Source organism: Lepisma saccharinum, chromosome 27 (assembly GCF_977018435.1).
Source record: "Lepisma saccharinum chromosome 27, izLepSacc3.1, whole genome shotgun sequence".
Taxonomy (NCBI): Eukaryota; Metazoa; Arthropoda; class Insecta; order Zygentoma; family Lepismatidae; genus Lepisma; species Lepisma saccharinum.
Window position 1 is genome coordinate 52,171,389 of NC_139255.1, and position 22,090 is coordinate 52,193,478.

At 37.3% G+C, this 22,090-nt stretch overlaps 1 protein-coding gene across 1 annotated transcript in view; it reads left to right on the forward strand.

The window, feature by feature from the left end:
* The window catches only part of LOC145980065 (glycine receptor subunit alpha-2-like), a 114,510-nt gene that overhangs the window by 68,836 nt on the left and 23,584 nt on the right, over positions 1 to 22,090 (forward strand). Inside the window, exons 5-6 of the mRNA XM_083113056.1 lie at positions 8,206 to 8,306; positions 8,991 to 9,073. Coding sequence (XP_082969182.1) covers positions 8,206 to 8,306; positions 8,991 to 9,073 — 184 coding nt within the window. The remainder of the gene's footprint in view (positions 1 to 8,205; positions 8,307 to 8,990; positions 9,074 to 22,090) is intronic.

Sequence of the window (22,090 nt, forward strand, 5' to 3'; positions counted from 1 at the left end):
GGCTTTTAATAAATTGTTGGAACACAGAATTATAAAATTCTTTGCCATTATCTGTTTGCAAATAGCGAGGTGATCTTCCTGAATGATTGATGATTGTCCTGATGGCTTCTGTAACACATTTTCCAGTCTTGGATTTGAGTGGCACAGCCCAGGCAAATTTTGAAAATGTGTCTATCACAGTGAGTAGATACTTGTAGCCCTTGTTGATTTTGTCTAAGTTTTTCAACTGCCCACTTGCCATTTCAATCAAGTCGCTCTGCCATAAATCATCTATGCCCTTTGTGACTACTGGGAGTCTCTTATAATTATGTCTGGCCTGTCTGTGTAATTCATCAACAATAATTTGTCTAGACATAATATGTAAACAAGAATATTGCGACTATGGGGTGTTCAGCAGCTGAGACTACAGGATTTTCTAAATATAATTTGTCCCCTATTTGTATTTTAAATTCCAAAGAGCCATCATCTTCAGTATAGGCTGTTTCTAATGTATTGGGGTCTGTAAAATCCTCCAACTCTACACTGGTGATTTTTATTTTGTTATCAGCATTTGTTATTGATAAGGTGGGGTAGTGGTGTGCCTGTGGCTGATGCCAATATTTGATCTTGATTGGTCTCAATGTGCCTCCAACAAAAAACTGGTAATAAAATTGTGCAGGGGACAGCATATATATTTTGCCACCTGGTGTAAATGGTGAATCATATTCTTTGTTGGGGATACTGTACAATTCAAGAATTACTGTATGTTTTGGATTCTCGATTATGCCGGTTATTTCCTTTTCTGCTGTAAGCAATCTGCTTGTTACAGATTCAAGGTACTCATTGATGGTCCTAACAACATCATCATGGCCTGGCTTGATTTTTATGTCCACAACAAGTTTCTTGTATTGTTGCACAATCTCTTGAAGCTGGGTGGCAAAAACAGACAAAGCATTTGCTTGATTGGATTCCATGGTCCCTAGCTGTTGCTTGATATTAGCTACAATTTGTTGCAAATTTTCAACAACTGCCAATTTTGAATTTTGAGCAGTAAGATCATGGACCTGTCTTCTGATATCCTCAAACAAGGCATGCAGTTCATTAATATGTTGATTGGTTGGTAGAGTGGCTACTGTCTGAGTGAGATGTTTGATCTCTGCCTGGATATTCTTGATATCTTCTGATTTCAATATCCTATTCACTGCCCTCTTTATATTTTTAAGTTCCTGTGATGTGGGAAGATTCGATACTGTATTTTGCAAAGATTCAAGTGCCAATTTTACATCATTTAATTCAGAAGCATCAACCACACCACGCATAGCATCTTGGAGCAGGGCTATATCTGCCTGAGAGGGTGTGGATTGTTGTAAAATTTCAAGCTTTGTTTGGATATCATCGATCAAGTGATGAAAATGAGATAGCTCAGATTCAGTGTTGAGGTTTTCAAGCTTTGTGATCTGTTGCTGGACACTGACAAGTGTATCTACAATCCCAGGCAGGCGAGTTTCTTGTACATTTGCCAAATCACTTTGCACTGCTGCTATTGTACCCTCAAGATGGGTTATGGTACTTTGAATTTTTCCAAAATCTTCATATGTTTCAAGTTGCAGCTTAATGTTTGCTACACTCCGAGTTATTGCATTCAAAGCATCAGAAGATGGCAAGTTGTTCATAAAATTTTCAAGTGTCTCAATTTTTTCTTTAACCTCGGCTATGGCATTGTTCAGAGGGTCCAGGTTAGGTATCTGGAGTGACTGAATCTGTTCTTTTAGAGTGGAAATCACTAGATCAAAATCTTCTTGTGATTTTATGCTTTTGACAATTGTTTGGAGCTGTACCTGGACATTATTTATCTGCTCTTCCAATTGCTGTTTCAATTGCTCCGAGTTGGTGGCCTGGGTCTTAAATTTGGCTTGAAGAGCTGCTACAGCCTCTTCTAAACTTTGAAAATTATCCAATGTGGCCAAGTCAGTATATTTCTGAAGCAATAACTTGAGTTCTGAATCAATTTTAAGAAGAGGGTCCATGCATTGTGATTGTAAATTTGTAATTTCTAGTTGAAGACTGGCATTCAGTGTGGTCTGTAAAGCTTGTAAATCACTTCTTAATTTCTTGACTCTGACATCAAGCATCAGAATCTCATCACTGTGATCTTCATGTCTTGTATGGCCAAATATATCATTAGGCATTTTGTTTTAATGGTTATTTATTATAGAGTATCTGATTCTTAATTCTATGAAAAAGGGTATAAGCTTGTCATAGGATCCAGGGACCTCAATATATAAGCAGTCACCAGCAGAAACAGTATATACAGTGCCAGAAATCATGTTTGAGTGCTTAATTCTATAAATATTTCTCCCTATTGAAATCTTGACATCACCCTCAGGGGTTGTAATAAATTGCAATTGACCACCTACAGGTAATTGATAATGATTTAAATTATTGTTAAATATGTACAATGTTTTGCCTGTTTCATCATTATTATCTGTAAGTATGCTGTTCAGATGAATAATTAACAAGCCACTCAGTTTAGACATTACAGATTGTAAATCAGGAGAGGGTTGTGGTGTCGGCAGGTCCATAATAGCCTGTTTTTTGAACCCAAATAAGTTCATAGGCATGTTTATTTATTTCAAATCATGCTCTGGAATTGGGCATTGATTGCCACTTTTCAAATCACAATGCCCCCAAGGTAAAGTATGTATGTTACATGACAAAATGCATCTCTTGTCATCATGTGGGTCCAGGGCCACTTTTGTTACAATATTTGAAGTCAACAAGTGATTCTCACTCTGAATTCTATTTTCTGATGTTCTGATTGAACTCTGTGATTTGATGCAATTTTTGTAATCTTCAAATACAAGCTCTTTTTCAACAGTTACTCTGCCAATGCCCTTGGCCTTTTTGGCAACAGCACCACTACATGTTTCAAAACTGTACATCTTGGCTCTTAACCCAGCAAATGCCACAATAACATCACCAAGTGTCTCATCTTTTAACTTGCCAGGCACTTTTTTGTTGTGGGGTTGAATCTTTGTATGTTCACTGGTATCAAAGTATTGAAGCAATTCAGGCTGTGCCATATCTTGATAAACATCTTCTGTTTGAATAACAAGAATAAAACTATCCGTGTCCATGTACAATAATTTTACACGATCACCATAAAAAGGTTTCAACACATCATAATACAATATTAACATATGTAATTTGGACAATTCCAATATCACAGCCCCTACATAAATAGGTTTATCAAACTTGATCTTTGTTTTCATCATGTTGAAAAGTGCCATGTACTCATCATAAATTCTTCTGTAATTGAAGTTGGGCTTTGCAACCAATTTTTTGCTCAGGCTGGGGTCAGTAATTATTTTAACATCGGTATGTTTCCTGACATTTTCAATAGTTTTGCCATACACTGAATTCACCATCAATTTAAACAAGCTCTTATCAAATTGGCTCTTTGCAGATGTTCGAAGCTCCGTGTTTGTATCAATGTATGGTTTCAACCATTCTGAGTGCCTGAACCTCAAGACTTTGCCAACTTTGGTTACTTGAACACCATGTTTCATCAGGAACTGGAGGTTTTTGTAATATAAGACACAACCCTGTTTCGGCTCCAGGGTCATCATGAGCTTCTTCTGTTTAGAACCAGGTGAGCACTGAACCTCGGGAATTGGGGGCAGATCAGAAAATTTATTGTGCAAATGATCTGGAAATATCAGATCAGCCTCTATGAAGAGGCCACTGTCACTGTCATCAAAATTCTTAAGATTTTCAATATTGAAATCTTCAACCCACTCAAGCCCTGCATATGGCAATTTATCCATCATAGCATGACCATAGAGGTTGTTTGCATCCACATACAGTATATAATTTGATGGCCGTGCTGGATCATAATCAGGCATATACTTGTTATTTGCTCTGGCATATCTCTGGGAACATTGCACCATCCCTCCTCGTATACATTTCTCCATAAACAGATACATATCTTGATCGTGGATCAGATCCAATGGCTTTTTGGTGTTGAAAAATGTTGCGGCCCATGCTAGACCCGGGGCACTGTAAAAATACACTGGGTCCAGTCCATAATTTTGCATGGAAGATTTTCTGAATGCTTGCAATATATCAGCTGAGAGGGTGACATCAAGTTTCAAATAAGCCATGTGGTAATCACCAAATGTCTTGCATTTTAAACTGTTCCACATCAATTTTGCATGGTGATAATCTTCATCAGTAATTCCAGATCCTCTGATTTTGCTATAAAATGCTTCTTGTGGTGGCAGGGAACACTCATCAAATTTAGAAAAATCTGTAACATAGTCGTATGGATATACACCCTTCCGCCTAATTAATTTCAGGTCCAGATTTGGAAACAAAGCACGTGTGATTTTGAATTGATCATCAGATAATTGAGAGGCCAGTGTAGCCAGGCTAGCTGGTAAAAATCTGTAAGAATCAAGAAATCTTATGTGAATAGGAACACCATCAACTTTAATTATCTTGCTAATAGATATATATTTTTCATCATTTTCAGCTAAAATATTTAAATTCTGCTTCTCAAACCCCTCGTACCTGATCAGATGATGGAAATCATAATTGGATGCTCCATGGCAGAATATGGGGATAAATCTTGGTCTCTTGATCTTAATATTACAGCTATTACACAGGGCCATTAAGAATTTACCATCTGTATGAGAATGGTGTTTCACCTTGATATTTGTATCTGAAAATTCACAATCACATACCGGGCATTTTTCTGCATTGTTGAAATCTTCAATCTGTTTCTCTGTTAAAGGCAACATCGGCTTTGATATTAATAAGTTGTTAGATGCTATGTCACGGCACTCATTTTCTATTCTATGTGCAAATATTTTGATGGCATTTGGTCCCTTGTATAAGTATGGCTCACTAGCTACACCATCCCGTACAACCACACAACAAAAGCTGGAAGGTTCATGTTGTTGGTATGGTGTACTTGAAGATTCTTCTGGATCTGGGCTACAGAATGCAATAGGTTTGAGGTTCGATTCGAAATCACAGACAATATATACAGGGTGTTCCAACAAGGCTTCATACTTTTTGAATTTGCAATTTTCACTTGGATTGGGCATCACCATATGAACAGGTTTATGGTTGCCACAGTATTTCAGATGCTCAATTAACTTGTTTTTAGCAATTTCTGCATTCTCTTCCCGAACCCCTTTCACCATTTTTTGACCATCAAATACAGTTAAACATCTTCTGCACAACTTAAATATTGTATGAGTTTTGTCTAGTTGTGTTCTCACTAAAGCTTCAAGATTATGTATCAGAGTGTAATGGTATGTATCATCCCCTTCAATTAAGAGCAGATCAATTGGAATAGCAGATTCATCATCAATTGTACTGATTCTGAGAGGTGCTATCGGACAATTGCCAGTGGAACAAGTAAATACATTAATAGATAATTGTTTGCCATTGATGTGCTTGGCCCTTTTTTCAAATTTATCAATATTCTGAACTGACATTGGATATTCCAAACCCTCCATTACATCGTCAAAAAGATGTTCATGCTGTTTGTAATAACTTATTCTCTGAGGATTCCTTGAAACTGGATACAAAGCAGCTAATATACACCACAAAAAGCATTTCTGGTCGGTGTTTTTTATATTGACCACGGCTCTTTTGTTTTTGATATTAGCAGGCAATGGCGCATAAGTGGATCCTTGTAATGGAGTGAATTCAGAAATATTAACATAGAGCTTGTGTGATGAACCGCATAGGCTCCATCCTGACTCTTTTGCTGCAAATTCAGAGTGTTTAATGTTCAATTGATCTATCAGCCTGCCTATTATTGTATCTGAATTTGAATTTGAATATACAGGTACAGTTTCTGTTAAGTGGGGCTGTGTAAATTTTGCGCCATTTGGCTTCTTATATTGTACAAACAATTTGAGGGACAGCTTATAAGAGCCATTTTGTGCATTAAGAATTGCCTGGAGATTAGAATTTATTCTATTTAAAAAATTCTCAATACCACATCTTGGCTCTGATACAAACCGGTAATCCCTAAGCTGGGCATTAAAACTGCTATGTATGGGTGCATAGCGTGGCTGCTTTGCAGGTGAAGCATTAACAGGTGCTTCGTGTTTTCTTTTCAGACCAGAAGTAGATGGTTGTGAGGGCAATGCTGATGACTGTACATAAGAATTACACTTATGCCATTTGTAATATGCCTTGCTTAATATTTTATGGCATCTTGGACATATTTTCATGGCCTTTCTGCATTTCCTAGAGTTACAAATACGGCAATGCCTAGCCCAATGAGAACTAGATATATTTTTATTACACTGATTGCAATATTTTTGTTTTGGCATTTTTTCTTGTAGTTTATTATATAAGATTTTCTGGGCTTCAATTCCAAACTTTATACTTAATAAAAATATCAGTTGGGTTCAGCAGTTAATGGCTGAGCTGGTGCTTTTATACCCAAACAACAGCAGTAACTAGGTTTTGGTGATAGTTTTGCTGATGTACAACATACAAACCTCAACTGTTTATCAGCTAGCAGTGAATATCTTATGTGTGGGCAGTTGCATATATTTCAATCTTATATCAGGACTCGAACTCAAAGCTTCTGATTACAATGCCACAATATTAACACGTCTCCAAATGGAATATGCTCACATTTTACTGGGTTCTGAGACCCTTATGCAGACAAAATTGGATTTTGAACTGCCATAATATTTTCTAAGTCTTTGCCTAGGCTCATATTATCAGAATAGAATTGCTTTCAGCATGAGGGGGGTACAGTTCATTGCCACTGTGTGAAAATATGTTTTTATCTCAATAATCTTTGTTACATTTTCCTTGTTACAGACATGTTACACGCACAGAAAGATTAATGCCCCCCTTCAGTGAATCATACAGAAAAATCATTAATGCTCCCTTCTAGCGTGTCTCTTGCGTGCCGGCAAAGCACGCAAACAATTAATTATGCTTACCCGCTCTTCTCCTATTGTATTGAGGAGGTGGTTATAAAACATGAGAAAATAAGAAAATTCAGTTTTTTGTACAATATATTATTGTAAAACACTTTTTACCAGGTTTTCAGATCTGGGAGTTGTATATCAACTATTCTCAAAATCTCACTTGTGGACATATTATTTTGCCACATGTTTTCAATCTTAAATATTTTATGAGGACTCGAACCCGGAGCCCCTTGTTTACAAGACAGCAATATTATCATTTTGCCATCAGGAGAGGCTTTACATTTTATCAGGACTCAAACCCGAGCCTTTTGCTTACAAAGCAACAATATTAACATTTTGCCATCAGGAGAGGCTTCACATTTTATCAGGACTCAAACCCAGAGGCCTCCTGATTGCAAGGCAATAAAAACCATGGGGCTATGCACCACACTCCACTGGGCCTCAGAACCCAGTAACTATAAGCTTTATATTAATATACATGGCATATCACACTGGAAGAATTGGGGTATAGGCCCCTCTTGGCATTGTTTTAAGTATGGGTAAATCTATCTGTTGAGCCCTCGCCTTTTCTACACTAGAAATTCAGAATTTCTTAAAAATCAGAGCATATCACACCTGAAAAATTGGGGTATAGGCCTCTCTTGGCTTTGTTTTAAGTATAAGCAAATCTGATTGTTCAATCAAATAGCCTCGCCTTTTCTACACTTAAAAGTTGTGCTGTCCGTATCGTAAATACTACTACTGTAATATCCGTAAAATTACAGTTTTTCCACCTTAAGAAAAGTACTAACAAGAACGAACGACACCGAAAGCAATGCCTGAGCTATCTTCGACTTTTTGTTTGCATATGCTGTCCTCCAGTGACAGTAATGGAAAACCACACTTCAATGAAGGTAAATTATTGTACATTTTAATATCATAATTTTCCCCCTCTCACGATAACAATAAACGTTTTACAACAGTTCAACAATACATTGTAAATTATTGTCGTCGTGCACGGAATCAATTTGGATTCATTGTTTTCAAGTTGCTCTTATTCCATCAGTAGATTTTACAGTGTTATCACTGTAAAGTTCCGGAACATTTTACGGTGTAGCTAAGTAAAGAACATTTACTGTTCTTAATACACCTTAAAGGCATCGTTGATTGTTTGTAACAAATTAGTAAATGAAAAATGTAACATATATTATGCTAAGTATAATAGTGTGAACTAAAATATGTTTTCCAGTATGTTAATGTTGATTTTTAATTGCAGTTACACTTTAGAAACATAAAATCATGGGAATCATACAAGCACATCGAGCACAAGGGGTACGCAAATTTCTTTAAGGACAATCACCTGTTATTGGCCAACAGGTAAGTACGCTTTTTCCTATTTGGGCTTTGTTTTTACTTTAGTGTCATTTGTTAATAATAAAAGCTAGTTTACAAGCTCTATTTAAAATCTTAGAAACTTTAGAATCTTATACATTGCACAAGAGATTGGTAGGGCATAAAAATTTAGGTAGTTGTACGATAAATTTCAAAACTTTTCTTTCATCTGGGCATTGATTGAATAACATAACCAGATGTGCTCTGACACAACCAATGTTGCCAGTACACCTCGTATTATTTGTTTTTAAAAAAAAAACCTTTTTAATGAATTATTTATAATTAACCTTGTACATCGTCTGCAATGTACAAAATGCGTAAAAATTTCTACAGGTTTTATCAATTCGATTAATACAGACGCAGACCATCGATACACGTCGAGATGTTTTGCAAGTGACTCTATCGCTGACTTTTATCCATTCGATTTTACGTCGTACAAAAACTTTTTCACAGCTTAGTAACATTTTTCGCATACCAAATGTTCGTGTGTGGCGTAATTTTCTTGTTCAATGATTAAAAAATATCCAGATAGACAGTTAATTCCCAATGTAAGTTCCATGTCTCTATCGCTCTTTGTACAAAGTTTACGTACGTTCAAATACTCGATTTTGCGACTCTTTGAACACCCATAAGGAAATCATCATATTCATAAGATTCTTCTTTCTACAGGTACCTACTGAACTCGATGTGCAATTTTGACTTCAAAAATTACCCATTCGATTTCCAGGAATGTGGACTGGATATCGAAAGTTGTAAGTCTTCGTTCTAATTATAACTTGACAAGTTTAAAAACAAGACGCTTCAAATAGCTGTTGCGCACCTCACACGACATTTCCCCTCTCCCTTCTCTGCCGCAACGTTGGTTCGCAGTGTTGCAACCTGGAGGGAGCGGAATGGTCTGAGTGTTTTTAACGAAATTTGAATGTTTATGTATTATTATTTATGTATTATGTATTTATTTTTATGTTTATGTAACTCCTTCTGATTTCGCGAATATGTTGCAACATTGTAAACAATTTCTCTGGCCTGTCCTCTGGACGTTCCATAGCAGATTGTGGATTTCGTTGGACCCGGCATGATTTTATTTTCAGAGACAATAGTCACATAATCATGCACTCACCATTGTTCTCACACGCAAACACACACACGAAACACACAACTTAAACAGCAGAGAAACGCCTTCGAAAACAAGAACCTCTTCCACACGAATGATGGGGTCAGACGGGGGTGAAAATAGTACCTGAAGTTGTGACGTCAGATAAAGAAAGATAGGGTTAAACAACGGTGAAATATTGTTCGCATACTGATATGGATAAGATATAAAAGAGGAGCTTGCATTTCAAAAATATGCAGCCAAGAGTAAGGAGCAAGAACAGTTCAATGCTTTAGAAAAGAACACAGGCAAGCGTGTTATCAGATTGCCTTCTCGTAGTGATTGTTGTACGATAAACAAGAGAACCCCAACCCCACTCGGCTTTTTTTAAAAAAGCAGGCCACTGCTCGATGTCGCATTCAGAAAATGAAGTCATTCGCCCCGTAGTTTCTCTTCGTTATAAACCTTAACGCGCGTGCGTAATACTACAGTTTACGTTCCACGCACAGCACGCATTTTCAAAGGCCGGATTAAATCAAATGAACCACTGATATAATATGAGCCGGCACCGTCACGCTAATCAGTGAAAATAGTTTGTCATATTTGTTTTAGCTTAATTTTGCTGAGTTGGCACCACTGGTAGTCTCCAATCCAGACCACTACTGCCTGGAAGAGTGCTGGGGAGGATGACGTAATAGGATCTGCGCATATTGGGACTTAACTTGTCAGGTTATAGTTCTGTCTTAATGTTCCGTCTTGAGAACAATTTATATTTGATGGAACACGGTTAGAAGTTAACGTAAAATTTACAATATCCTACCGTTAAAGTTTAACAGTCTGCCTAACAATTAAAAAAAAACGGACGCATCCGTTTCTTATATACGAGGGCCATTTTTCTTGTTGTGGCAACATGTATGAGAAAGAGACATGAAAGAGGATGCATACCTGGAATCATTTACAATCCTTCAATGTAATATCCTGCTGCTGCGTGAACACGTTTCCAAACATCTGGCAGTCGTTGGATGCCATTGAGAGCTCCCGTTCGTGCCAGTGTACGCAGAGACCTCCTTGTGGCCGAAATCATGCTCGGGACGTCTGGAAAGCGTTTCCTCCTCAGCGGTTCTTTCATCTTTGGAAACAAATGAAAGTCGCAAGGACTCTTGTCAGGAGAATAAGGTGGGTGCTCCAACCCCGACCATTTTCCAGCAATCTGCGAAGTGCATCAAGGTGGTGTGGATCTGTTGCCATGCGAGGATGCCCGCCACCATGCTCTTTCGCGGCTGATTCACGACCTCTTCCAAATGCCTTGGCCCATCTGACAACGGTACGATACGGTCTTAGAGTATAGAAGGGAATAGAGAGAGCGCGAGCGTGTTTTCTGGGCGAGGGGAATGAAGCCGTGAGAGGAAGGGGTTGAGGTAAAACCGCCACCTTGGGATGTGCCACAGTTACAGCTGATACAGTGGTGGAAGTAGGGATTTGACCGTGGAATGTTCGTTTGTAGTCAGTGGCAGTAATTATAGTGGAACCACAAGCAAAAAAACCTGCGCAGAACCACATCGCGCCGGCGGTTGTGGGAAAGGGCAGCGGGAAGGAACATTCAGCGCGGCTCACGTCAGTGTTGCCAGGCCTATTGATTTCTCGGGGGAATTCCTTAATATACTATTGCTATGGAACCTCCAACGATCCTGCTCAAAAACACGTTTCCTGCTCATCTTACTTGAGCATGGAGGGGAGAGATAGAGTGGAACTCCACTCAGCCGGGAAAAGTGCGGTTTGAACTGTGAAATTATGCCAAAATATACTCAATTGTGCTAGGACATTATTATTATTTTATTACTATTACTACATTACTATTTTTAGATGGTTGTATTTTATCCCACCCGAAAATCTACTTCTATTTTAGTTATTTTACGTCGCTTTTGTGCCTCTACGGGTAAGTACGACAATATGGATGAATGAAAACTGATGAAATGGATGAAGTGACACAAACACAGTGAAACGTCCTTGCCTTACTAGGTAGAAACACTGACTTCGTAGCGTGGGCAAATTATTTTATACATGTATATGTGTGTGTGTGTGTGTGTGTGTGTGTGTGTGTGTGTGTGTGTGTGTGTGCATATGTGTTTATGGGGGGTAAAGGTAGGTAGTTTAGAGGGGGCCTTTGGTAATATATTGCGGGGGGGGGCAAGATTTGTAGATCCAGCACTGGAACCAACTGTGCATCAATATAGCCATTTTAATATATTTTACTGCGTTATATAATAAATATGTATGTATGCATGTCATATATATGTACATGTATATAATAATAACGAGGAAACGGCTTTATTTGTAAATACATTTATATTTATGCATGAAGCTGAAATCAGTTTTATTTTGTATTAACTTTGCGCAGCATTTCATGACTCGAAAAATTCAGTTTCTATTTTCCATACTTTTACATATATTAGTATGGGTTTTGGCTCTTGTTTTACATATGCTAGTTATTTTTACATATTATTTCCATATTTCAGAACATTTCTCAACATATACTCCATATTCGTTCAATAACTGCATGTTCCAGTGTGTCCGAAAGCGTTGGGTGAATTTCTTGAGAATAACTGACAAATTTGAAATACACTCCCTTTACTTCTTGGCGATAATTGAATGCACTTTTAGTCAATATAAATCCATCTTAAGAGACAGAAGAAAATTTACGTTCGAACGCTTACAACAAAATTTAGTTATTCATTGTTTTGGAAAAAAAAGAAAACACATTTTTTGTTGTTTTACAATTAATGTCAATGTAAGCGTACTGTATTTTATGTAGCTCCTGTAGTGTCTTATATTGTTAAAAATATATTTTTTTCAATTTTAATTCCATATTTAACGCCACATTTTGGTGGAAATAACTAAATATGTATTTACATATTTAGCACTTTTTTACTGCATATAAATCCGTTTCTTAATAGCACTATTACATTGTAATATAATAATTTTTCTTATTAGGAGGAACATGCAAAGGTAAAGGTAAAGTGTTCCCCTGTGCATAGCACCACGCCATGAAGGCGTATAGGGGGTGTGGGGGTAACGCCACACACTTTCTTGATCCGGTCGTGAGTGGGGGTGATGTGATCAGCATCACGCCCCTGACCGCCTTTACCCCCCAGGGTTTCCCCCAGGTACCCATGTTATTCGACGCTGGGTAGGCGCCGGGGCCGCTTCCACCGTTAGAAAAGTTCCCGGATTTCAACCGGCCGGGGATCGAACCCGGGACCTTGAGCATGGTAGTCAGACGCGTTACCGACTGAGCCACCGCAGCCACATGCAAAATATAGAAAAGGATAATATTGTGAAAATATCGCACGCTGTGCGAAAATAAAAATTATGTATGTTAATAAAACATGACGCATTTGCGGGTATGCGGCACAGAGTAACAAAAACATACTGTATGCCGGTGACGGGCGTCATTGTAAAATTTACATGAAAATTCAAATTTACAATGTATTTTATATTAATCAATCAATTTTTGCTACAAATAACCAAATAACATAAGAAGATTAATCGGCACCTCAGAAAAGTATGACATTTTTTAGGTGGCAGGGAACGTGTTAAAAATTATCAAAACAATTTTGGATGTGGATTGCGTCCAGGGTCTTGGGTGTTATTGTTTACTTCTTCTTGTTATGGACAGGATCAGCTTCAAGAGTTGCGCCTCCTCAGGTGGAACGGATTGTTAAATGAACTCTCCGCGGGTGGAGACGCAGTTGTCCCTAGCAACAATGGCTTCTGGGGCCACGATTAGAGATTCCAAGGACCCGAAAAATGCAACGTGTTTGTCCTCACTGGCCGAGTAGACCTTGATAAGGTACTGGATTTTATGGGCTTCATCGCTTGCTGCCAACATCTGCATGAGCAGCTGGCAAGTTCCGTTCTTCCTCACGCAGGCCTTCAGGATGAAATGGCCCCAGCCGTTAGCTTCCAGCAAGAAACTTGGGGAGTTGAAGGTGTCCTTCTCCTTCGGCAGGCAGTCCACATTGAATTTGTCTTGGAAATGGTCGCTTTCCTTGTTAATCTTGTCACGTGCCAGTTTCACACGACACAATGAATGTTGCAAGGAGGAATGGTTTCTCGGAATCGACAAGAGATGGCAGCACGCTATGTAAAGAGGAGTGAAGGAAATTATAAAAAAACTTAGAGCGGAGAAGAGGGATTATATATATTATAGTAAATTGAGAAATATATAAAAGAAGAGTTCAAATACTATAATAGAAGTAAATAGAATGATGTATATAGTAATTTGAAAGAATTAAGAATATAGCCGCATATGAAACGTTTAGGAAAGTTATTAAACGAGCAAATGAATTCAGAAATGTATCTCAATCTCTCTGACGAGGAGAACATCGTCAGCTTTTGCATTTGTCCGTTCCCCGGTGGCGCTGTGTCAAATTAGACGCCCCGAAGCACTTTTCGGTTGCACTTTTTATTAGTCGCACTGGGCCATTGGCAGCGCTTGATATTAGCGATCCTGGTTATTCCCCTTTGGTCGTTAAATAGGAGGTGGCGCTGTTGTCAGATTAGACGCCCCTAAGAATCCTCTATAGCTTTGGTTCAATTCTCTACAAGGAATGCAGCATAATGATCTGTCTATATTATTGAGAAGAGATACGGTAAAGAGAAATATTTGCGATAAATGAAAGAAATAAGATTCTTTTCCAGTGGCAAAGAAGAATAGAAGAAATAAGAATTTGCTGCGGAAAGAATAAATAGAAGAATTTATCGAGAATATAAGAATATCTCGGCGGAATATAGAAGATAATAAGAATTGCTGCTGAAAGAAGAAATAAGAATTGATATGAATAGAGGAAATAAGAACAGCGATGAATAAAAAAGGGAATGACTATTTTTTGTAAATAGAAGAAAGAAGAAGACATGCATATATTTTGTTCATAGAAGAAATTGATAATAAAACAAGAAGAAGCCTTTTGATAATAAAAGAAGAAGAAGCCGTACGATAATCAAAGAAGAAGAAGCCTTGTTGATAATAAAAGAAGAAGAAGCCTTTCCATATCAAAAGAAGAAGAAGCTTTTAAAAGAAGAAGAAGCCCTTTAAAGAAGAAGAAGCTTTTTTATAATAAAAGAAGAAGAAGCCTTTTAAAAAAGGAAGCCATTTAAAAGAAGAAGAAGCCTTTTCCATATTAAAAGAAGAAGAAGCCTTTTGATGATAAAAGAAGAAAAGAAGAAGAAGCCTTGTCGATTATACATATATATATATATATTCTATGTATTTTGTATAGTTCTCAGAATATAGATCCGCATTTAACTATATCCTCTTGGCTATAAAACGCTTTCTTATTTGGAATTCTCAAACAAAGAGGCTATCCCCCTGAGATTAAGATGTCTGTAGCCGTGGTAAATAACATGTAAGTACGTACCCACAAGGGGCGTAGCCCAGTGGCGCCCATAACGTGGAGCTTTATCTTACCCACGAATGAGAGGTAGCATTAGTGGCGACCAACGTTGCGGCTAGCAGATTTGTGAATAAGAAAGCAAAGAGAGAGAAAGCCAAGATGGAGAAAGAAAATAAAGTCGAGGACGAGAACGGAGTAAATGCAGTGGAGGAAAAACAAGGGAAAATAGAAGAAATGACCGTGATGGAAACGTGCCAGAAGTTATATAGAAGGATGATGGAGATGCTTGACGAAAGGAATAGGAAGTTAGATGAAAGTACAAGAGAGTGGAAAATGCAGAGAGTTGAAAATAGTAGAGAATTAAAAGAGAATGGTAGAAAGTTAGAAGAAAATAATAAAAAGAGGGAAGAAAGGCTCGAGGAAAACAGCAGGAAATTGGAAGCTTCGAGGTCCGAAACCCATGAGATGTTCTTGAAATTGAATGAAACGTGTGAAGGAAATAGAAAGTCGCTGGAAAGCAAGATAGAAGAAACAACGTTGTTAATCGAGAGTACAAGTTTAGATACAAATAGAAGAATAGAAGAAGAGGTCTCGAATCTCAGAGAGGTAAATAAACAAAGAAACGAAAATTTGGAGAGAAAGCTGGTTGAAAGTAAATCTCAGATAGAATTAGCCGTTTCAAGAACAGAAGAAAATGACAGCAAGACAGAAGTAGATGTTTCCACAATAGAAGAAAACGAAAAGAAGATAGAATTAGCCGTTTCAAGAATAGAAGAAAACAAAGACAAGATAGAAGAAGCGAAGGTCCTTATAGAAGATAGAAGCTGGAAGATGAAAAAGGAAAGTTCCAATGACGAGCATGACAGCAAGATAGAAGAAGAAGCTATAAAGTTAGGCGAAGTAAACAAAGAAGAGACAGATAAGAAAATAGAAGAAGAAAAAGAGGAAAGTTCCAATGACAAGCATGACGGCAAGATAGAAGAAGTAGCTATAAAGTTAAGAGAAGAAACCACCCAGGAACTTAAAGAGGTCAAAGAAGAGGAAGGTAAGAAAATAGAAGAAGAAGAAAGAGGAATAGAAAAGGACGAAAAATTTAGTTGTGAATGTAATGATGAAGAGATCAATGTCGAAATGAAGATGAAAGAAGAAAGTTCCAGTGACGAGTCTCTGAAGGAAGAAGAAAAGAAGTATAAGCCTAGCAGAAGATGTAAACAAAGAAGAAAGAAAAGTAAAATGAGATTTAGATATATTCACGTAAAGACATGGAAGAAGAGGAAGACAAAGAAATTAAAAATAGAAAGGAACCTGAAGAAAGTTAAGAATATGCTAAAAAGAGTCGACATAGATCAAATGGATTCTGATGCTACTTCGCCAAAGAGAAGGAAGAAGAAGACGAGACGGAAAAGACAAGGAGAGCATGCATTTGATGAAGATGTAGAACATAAGAAGAAGACTTGGCAGAAACCAGATGGGAAGAAGAGAGAAATGAAAGTAATTTCTTTACTGGAAGAAAGTTGGAAGAGGAGGAAGAAGAATCTTGAAAAGAATAGAAAAGAAAATAGAAGAAAGAGAAGAAAAGAAGAGGAAGGAAAAAAGAAACAAGATAATAACAAGCAACGAGTATCTGAAAGAATCGGAAGAAACAAATATGACCGAATAGTGCAAAGGAAGGAGATGTTATGACTTATTTAGACTGGCAAGCTGACGTTTCTAGAATTAATAAAGTTCTCTGAAAAAGTTCCAGCTCACCAGAAGAAAAATTCGTGGAATTATTAGTTTCGACAAATATTGATGATCTATTTGAAGGAAGAAAATTTTAGTTCTTTAATGTTAGTTCCTGTAAGAAGTTATATAGATATGATAGTCATCGTTGGAGGAAAATCTATTCTGCAAGTTATATCTAAAAAAGAATAATGAATGCTAATTTATGTCACCACTCCATTGAACAATGAGACTGATAGTGAAAGATCAAACCTGTAAAAGGAAAGATGCCAAAGAAAGTAATATGGAAAATGGATGTAAACTTTTCAATTGTATGAACAGAAGAGAAAGAAGATAACAGTTAGGCACAGAAGGAAGTTAATCATGAAGAAAACTCTCAGGAAAAAGGAGAAGATAATATGAAAGAAGATCGAATAGTATCAGTAAAATGAATTCTTTGTAAGCTTAGACGACGAAAAGTCATCGTGTATTTAGAAAAGTGCAAAAGAAATAGGTTGTAATCCCAGAAGTTAAAGAAGAATCGGTTGTATTCCGAGAAAAGGGTTGTAATCCCAGAAAATAAATATATCTAGATACATGCTGATATGAAATTCAGGCTGATGTGAAGAATTATTGTAGCTGATAGAAACACTTAGATGGTCAACTTAGAAAAGAGAGAGAATTCTTTGAAACGAAAAATCTGAGCCAACTGATAATCTGTAGAGAGATTGCTGAAAGAAGAAAAGGGTGAAACGAAAATTATTATTTTGGCAGGACATCGTCAGGTAAAAACTATCTGGGAGAAATTAGACGAGCAGACTTGCAGGAGATGAACTATTGAAGAATTATATTTTGTATTTAAAAATAACTTAAGATGTCACGAATATTTCCGGAACGGTGAAAAGATATCTAGAAACGAAAATAGAAAGAAGAGATAAATCGAGAGATGAGGAAAAATGCTGCATGCCAGGAGATATAATTTCACAGTGAAAGTGAAAAGCAATGTAAGCAGTAGAAATGAGAACCAATGAGAAAAGTCAAACGAGATGTAGAGAAAGTGGAAAAATTTATCTATTTCCAAAAGATTTTTTCCAATATATAAATTTTTATCCTCAAGGAGGGGAATATTGTGTCACGTGCCAGTTTCACACGACACAATGAATGTTGCAAGGAGGAATGGTTTCTCGGAATCGACAAGAGATGGCAGCACGCTATGTAAAGAGGAGTGAAGGAAATTATAAAAAAACTTAGAGCGGAGAAGAGGGATTATATATATTATAGTAAATTGAGAAATATATAAAAGAAGAGTTCAAATACTATAATAGAAGTAAATAGAGTGATGTATATAGTAATTTGAAAGAATTAAGAATATAGCCGCATATGAAACGTTTAGGAAAGTTATTAAACGAGCAAATGAATTCAGAAATGTATCTCAATCTCTCTGACGAGGAGAACATCGTCAGCTTTTGCATTTGTCCGTTCCCCGGTGGCGCTGTGTCAAATTAGACGCCCCGAAGCACTTTTCGGTTGCGCTTTTTATTAGTCGCACTGGGCCATTGGCAGCGCTTGATATTAGCGATCCTGGTTATTCCCCTTTGGTCGTTAAATAGGAGGTGGCGCTGTTGTCAGATTAGACGCCCCTAAGAATCCTCTATAGCTTTGGTTCAATTCTCTACAAGGAATGCAGCATAATGATCTGTCTATATTATTGAGAAGAGATACGGTAAAGAGAAATATTTGCGATAAATGAAAGAAATAAGATTCTTTTCCAGTGGCAAAGAAGAATAGAAGAAATAAGAATTTGCTGCGGAAAGAATAAATAGAAGAATTTATCGAGAATATAAGAATATCTCGGCGGAATATAGAAGATAATAAGAATTGCTGCTGAAAGAAGAAATAAGAATTGATATGAATAGAGGAAATAAGAACAGCGATGAATAAAAAAGGGAATGACTATTTTTTGTAAATAGAAGAAAGAAGAAGACATGCATATATTTTGTTCATAGAAGAAATTGATAATAAAACAAGAAGAAACCTTTTGATAATAAAAGAAGAAGAAGCCTTACGATAATCAAAGAAGAAGAAGCCTTTCCATATTAAAAGAAGAAGAAGCTTTTAAAATAAGAAGAAGCCCTTTAAAGAAGAAGAAGCTTTTTTATAATAAAAGAAGAAGAAGCCTTTTAAAAAAGGAAGCCATTTAAAAGAAGAAGAAGCCTTTTCCATATTAAAAGAAGAAGAAGCCTTTTGATGATAAAAGAAGAAAAGAAGAAGAAGCCTTGTCGATTATACATATATATATATATTTTCTATGTATTTTGTATAGTTCTCAGAATATAGATCCGCATTTAACTATATCCTCTTGGCTATAAAACGCTTTCTTATTTGGAATTCTCAAACAAAGAGGCTATCCCCCTGAGATTAAGATGTCTGTAGCCGTGGTAAATAACATTTAGACATGCACATGGACGTTGCAATCTTCATCTGCTGGACCTCCCAGTTGTACCTTAACCACTAGGTGAGGTAGGATTTCGTCCAGCTTGAGGGTGAGGTCGCAGTTTGTAGATGGGTAAATGTAGGGTTGAAAGCTACATATCTGGTTGTGTGCGATCTTCTCGTCGATGAAACCGACGAATCGACTACCTCGAGCCCGGTGTTTACAGGGGAGTTTCATCTTTCCTACCAGGGTCTCCAGCGAGACGTTTCTCACTTCGGCGTAGCGGTTCCCGCACAGAGGGCAAACCTTCTTGTCAACCTTACAATTAGCGCAGATGGAATGCCCCTTTTGACACTCCCGCACTGGGGCCATCATTATGTCGTCGCACGACACGTACGTTAGTGAGGGCCACACGTCCTCCCATAGATACTCAGGTTCTTCGTCACCCTGTAAAGATAAAACGTGCATCGTGACTGCATCAATGGTCTAAGGCCTGCACGATGAAATAACTTGCACGGAATTTGGTCTCCAGATGTGGGAGTTTCGAAGTGTCGAAAACGGTGTTGCCACATCTGATTTTCGCCCAGTTGTAAATGACACCTTCTGCTGTAAAGACCCTTCTCTTCTTCGCTCGCACATCGTAACCGTTGGCGACCGTTAGGCTTAACCGCACCTTGAACCCCGAGCTGTTGTTTGGTAAGAATTTCCTGTCGCCATGGCAACTGCAGGAACCTGATTGGTTCAAAGGACAATCCATGACACAAAAGGACAGAACAAACTCCCAAGTTGGTCCTTTCATCGTGCGGGCTTTACGGAAACAAGTGGCTACAAAGGAAGAAGTGAGGAACAGCAAACCTTTGAACTCCAGTCGGAGTTTTGTAACCATATGCATCTCCTTTAACAAGAGTGTGAGTTACTATATTGTTTTACCGATAGGTGGCATGGTTAATGCAAGGGGCGTGACTATGACGTAAACTATGAGGAGAGAACCTGTGGAAGAAACTAACTTCCTACTGACGAGCCCAGGGACGCAGACATTAAGTCGAGTTTGAAGTAATGAGGAATCTTGTTGAGTTTGATAAAATAGAAACCGAATAATTTTTGGAGTATAATGAAATCGAACAGTCACTGCCAATTATTTGTTAAGTGCTTTGTGCTGCTGAAGCTGTTTAGTAATATTTATTGTTAAAAGCTAAATTTCTATTACTGCTTTACTTGTTATTTAGTATTGTTTAAGTTTTCTCTCTCTGATCTTGTATTTTAAAGTCTTAAGCCGACCTCTGGGGCGGAGTGGTTAACATAGCGTGCTACGATGCCAGGGTCCCGGGTTCGAATACCGGCGTGGGCATGAGTGTTCTTTGTAATTGTCCGTTCATCAATTTCACCATATCATAAATCTTCGCGATTAGCCAAAAGTGGCAGAAAAGTAAAGTGAAATAAACTAAATCAATCAATCTGTCTAAAGTTCTTCAGGTTTATTATTAAATAAACTTGATACTGAAAATGAGTCATTATGTTATTATATTATATACTAGCTTCGCCTGCTTGAGACCGTTTAGTTCATTCATGTCTACCAAAATTAAGCAAATCTACAGGGAACAATACCATACTATCTCTACCATGACTAAAGTAACACTGGTTTAAAACATCACACTGTGAATTGTTTACAGACACATCAATTCTTTACCTTTGCCGTTTCAAATCATGTGCACAGTGGGATGTACAAGTATTACAAAGCAAATTGTCCATCATCATGTTCGTGCACTTTATTTTACCCAATGACAGCTTCAGGAATTAAAACAAAGCACCGAGGAAGTAGCTCACAACTTTTCCAACACCACGCGTAAAATCTATTCCTTAAAAGACACAGAATACAAAAGAAAACGTGATGAAATTAGGCATGTACAATTTGACGAGTAATACTTGTGCATCCGACTGTACAATGTGCTGAAGAAATATCATTGTTACTTACATAGCCTTCATTGTATCGAAATTTCTTCTCTGGCCTCGTAGTATCATTTGCGCCTTCTGAAATAAGGAAAATAATACTTTCAATCATCAGTAGATAATGAATTGTTATTGAAATGGAGAAAATTAATACATTTTAGTCCACTTTAAAACATGTACTTTCCGTTTTGCTGCAAAAATTGGAGTTGTCCAGCACCATTATTGGTGTCTTGTTACACCATAGTCTCTCAAATTACACCTAATGTAAAGGCCTTCAGCACTCAATAGGTGTTGTGTGTAAAAATAATATATAGAAAATCTATTGAATAGGAGTTTTAAATCATGTTAAATACAAGGTACCGAGAAATGAATTACAGTATGTGCAAAGGTGTTAAAGTAGTAAGAATGTGTTTGGCATTTTCATCAAGTCGTTGCTACATAACAAAACATAAAACTATTCTCAGTATTGATCAATAATATAAATTATAAAATAATATTTCATCTTAATTTTCCTCTCTTAATACCATTGTATTAATTATTATCTTTCTTCTGTCATCATTCGAGAGTGTTCGGGAAGAGGCACATAAGTCACAAACTGCGATTTTCTGCTGTTTTCATCCCAGTCACACTGAATCAATTAAAGAGATATTGTAAGTATAATTTTATATTGGATAAGTGTACTTCACAGTACCACATTGTAAATTACTCAGTGGAATATGAATTAATAAGAAAAATATACATTTCTACTTTTGTCGTAGGACAATTTTGGATTAATAAGTGTGTTTTATTGTGGAGTTATAGCAGAGCGTATTAGACACAATTTACATAATTTTGGAATGTAAATGCATCAAACTGAAATGGAATTTGTTGTTAAGTCCACTTCATGCTCAGAAAGAGACTGGACCTACAGTTTGTGATTGAAAATGGGGATGAGTGATGATATGATGAAATTGATGAATAGACACCCACAAGCAACCATGGCCAGGCCGAGATTCGAACCCGGGACCCCTGACGTCGTAGCGCGATGTGTTAACCAGTCCGCCACGGGGGCTGGCGACCTACAGTTTGAAATGGATCACTGTGTCTCTACCTGGTATCGAACCTATTGCAAGATTTGGCCCAAGCATGAGCATCAGAACCTTCCAGAGACAATCTATATTGAGGGCTGTAACAGAATTTGCCATTCTATCCCTCCGATAAT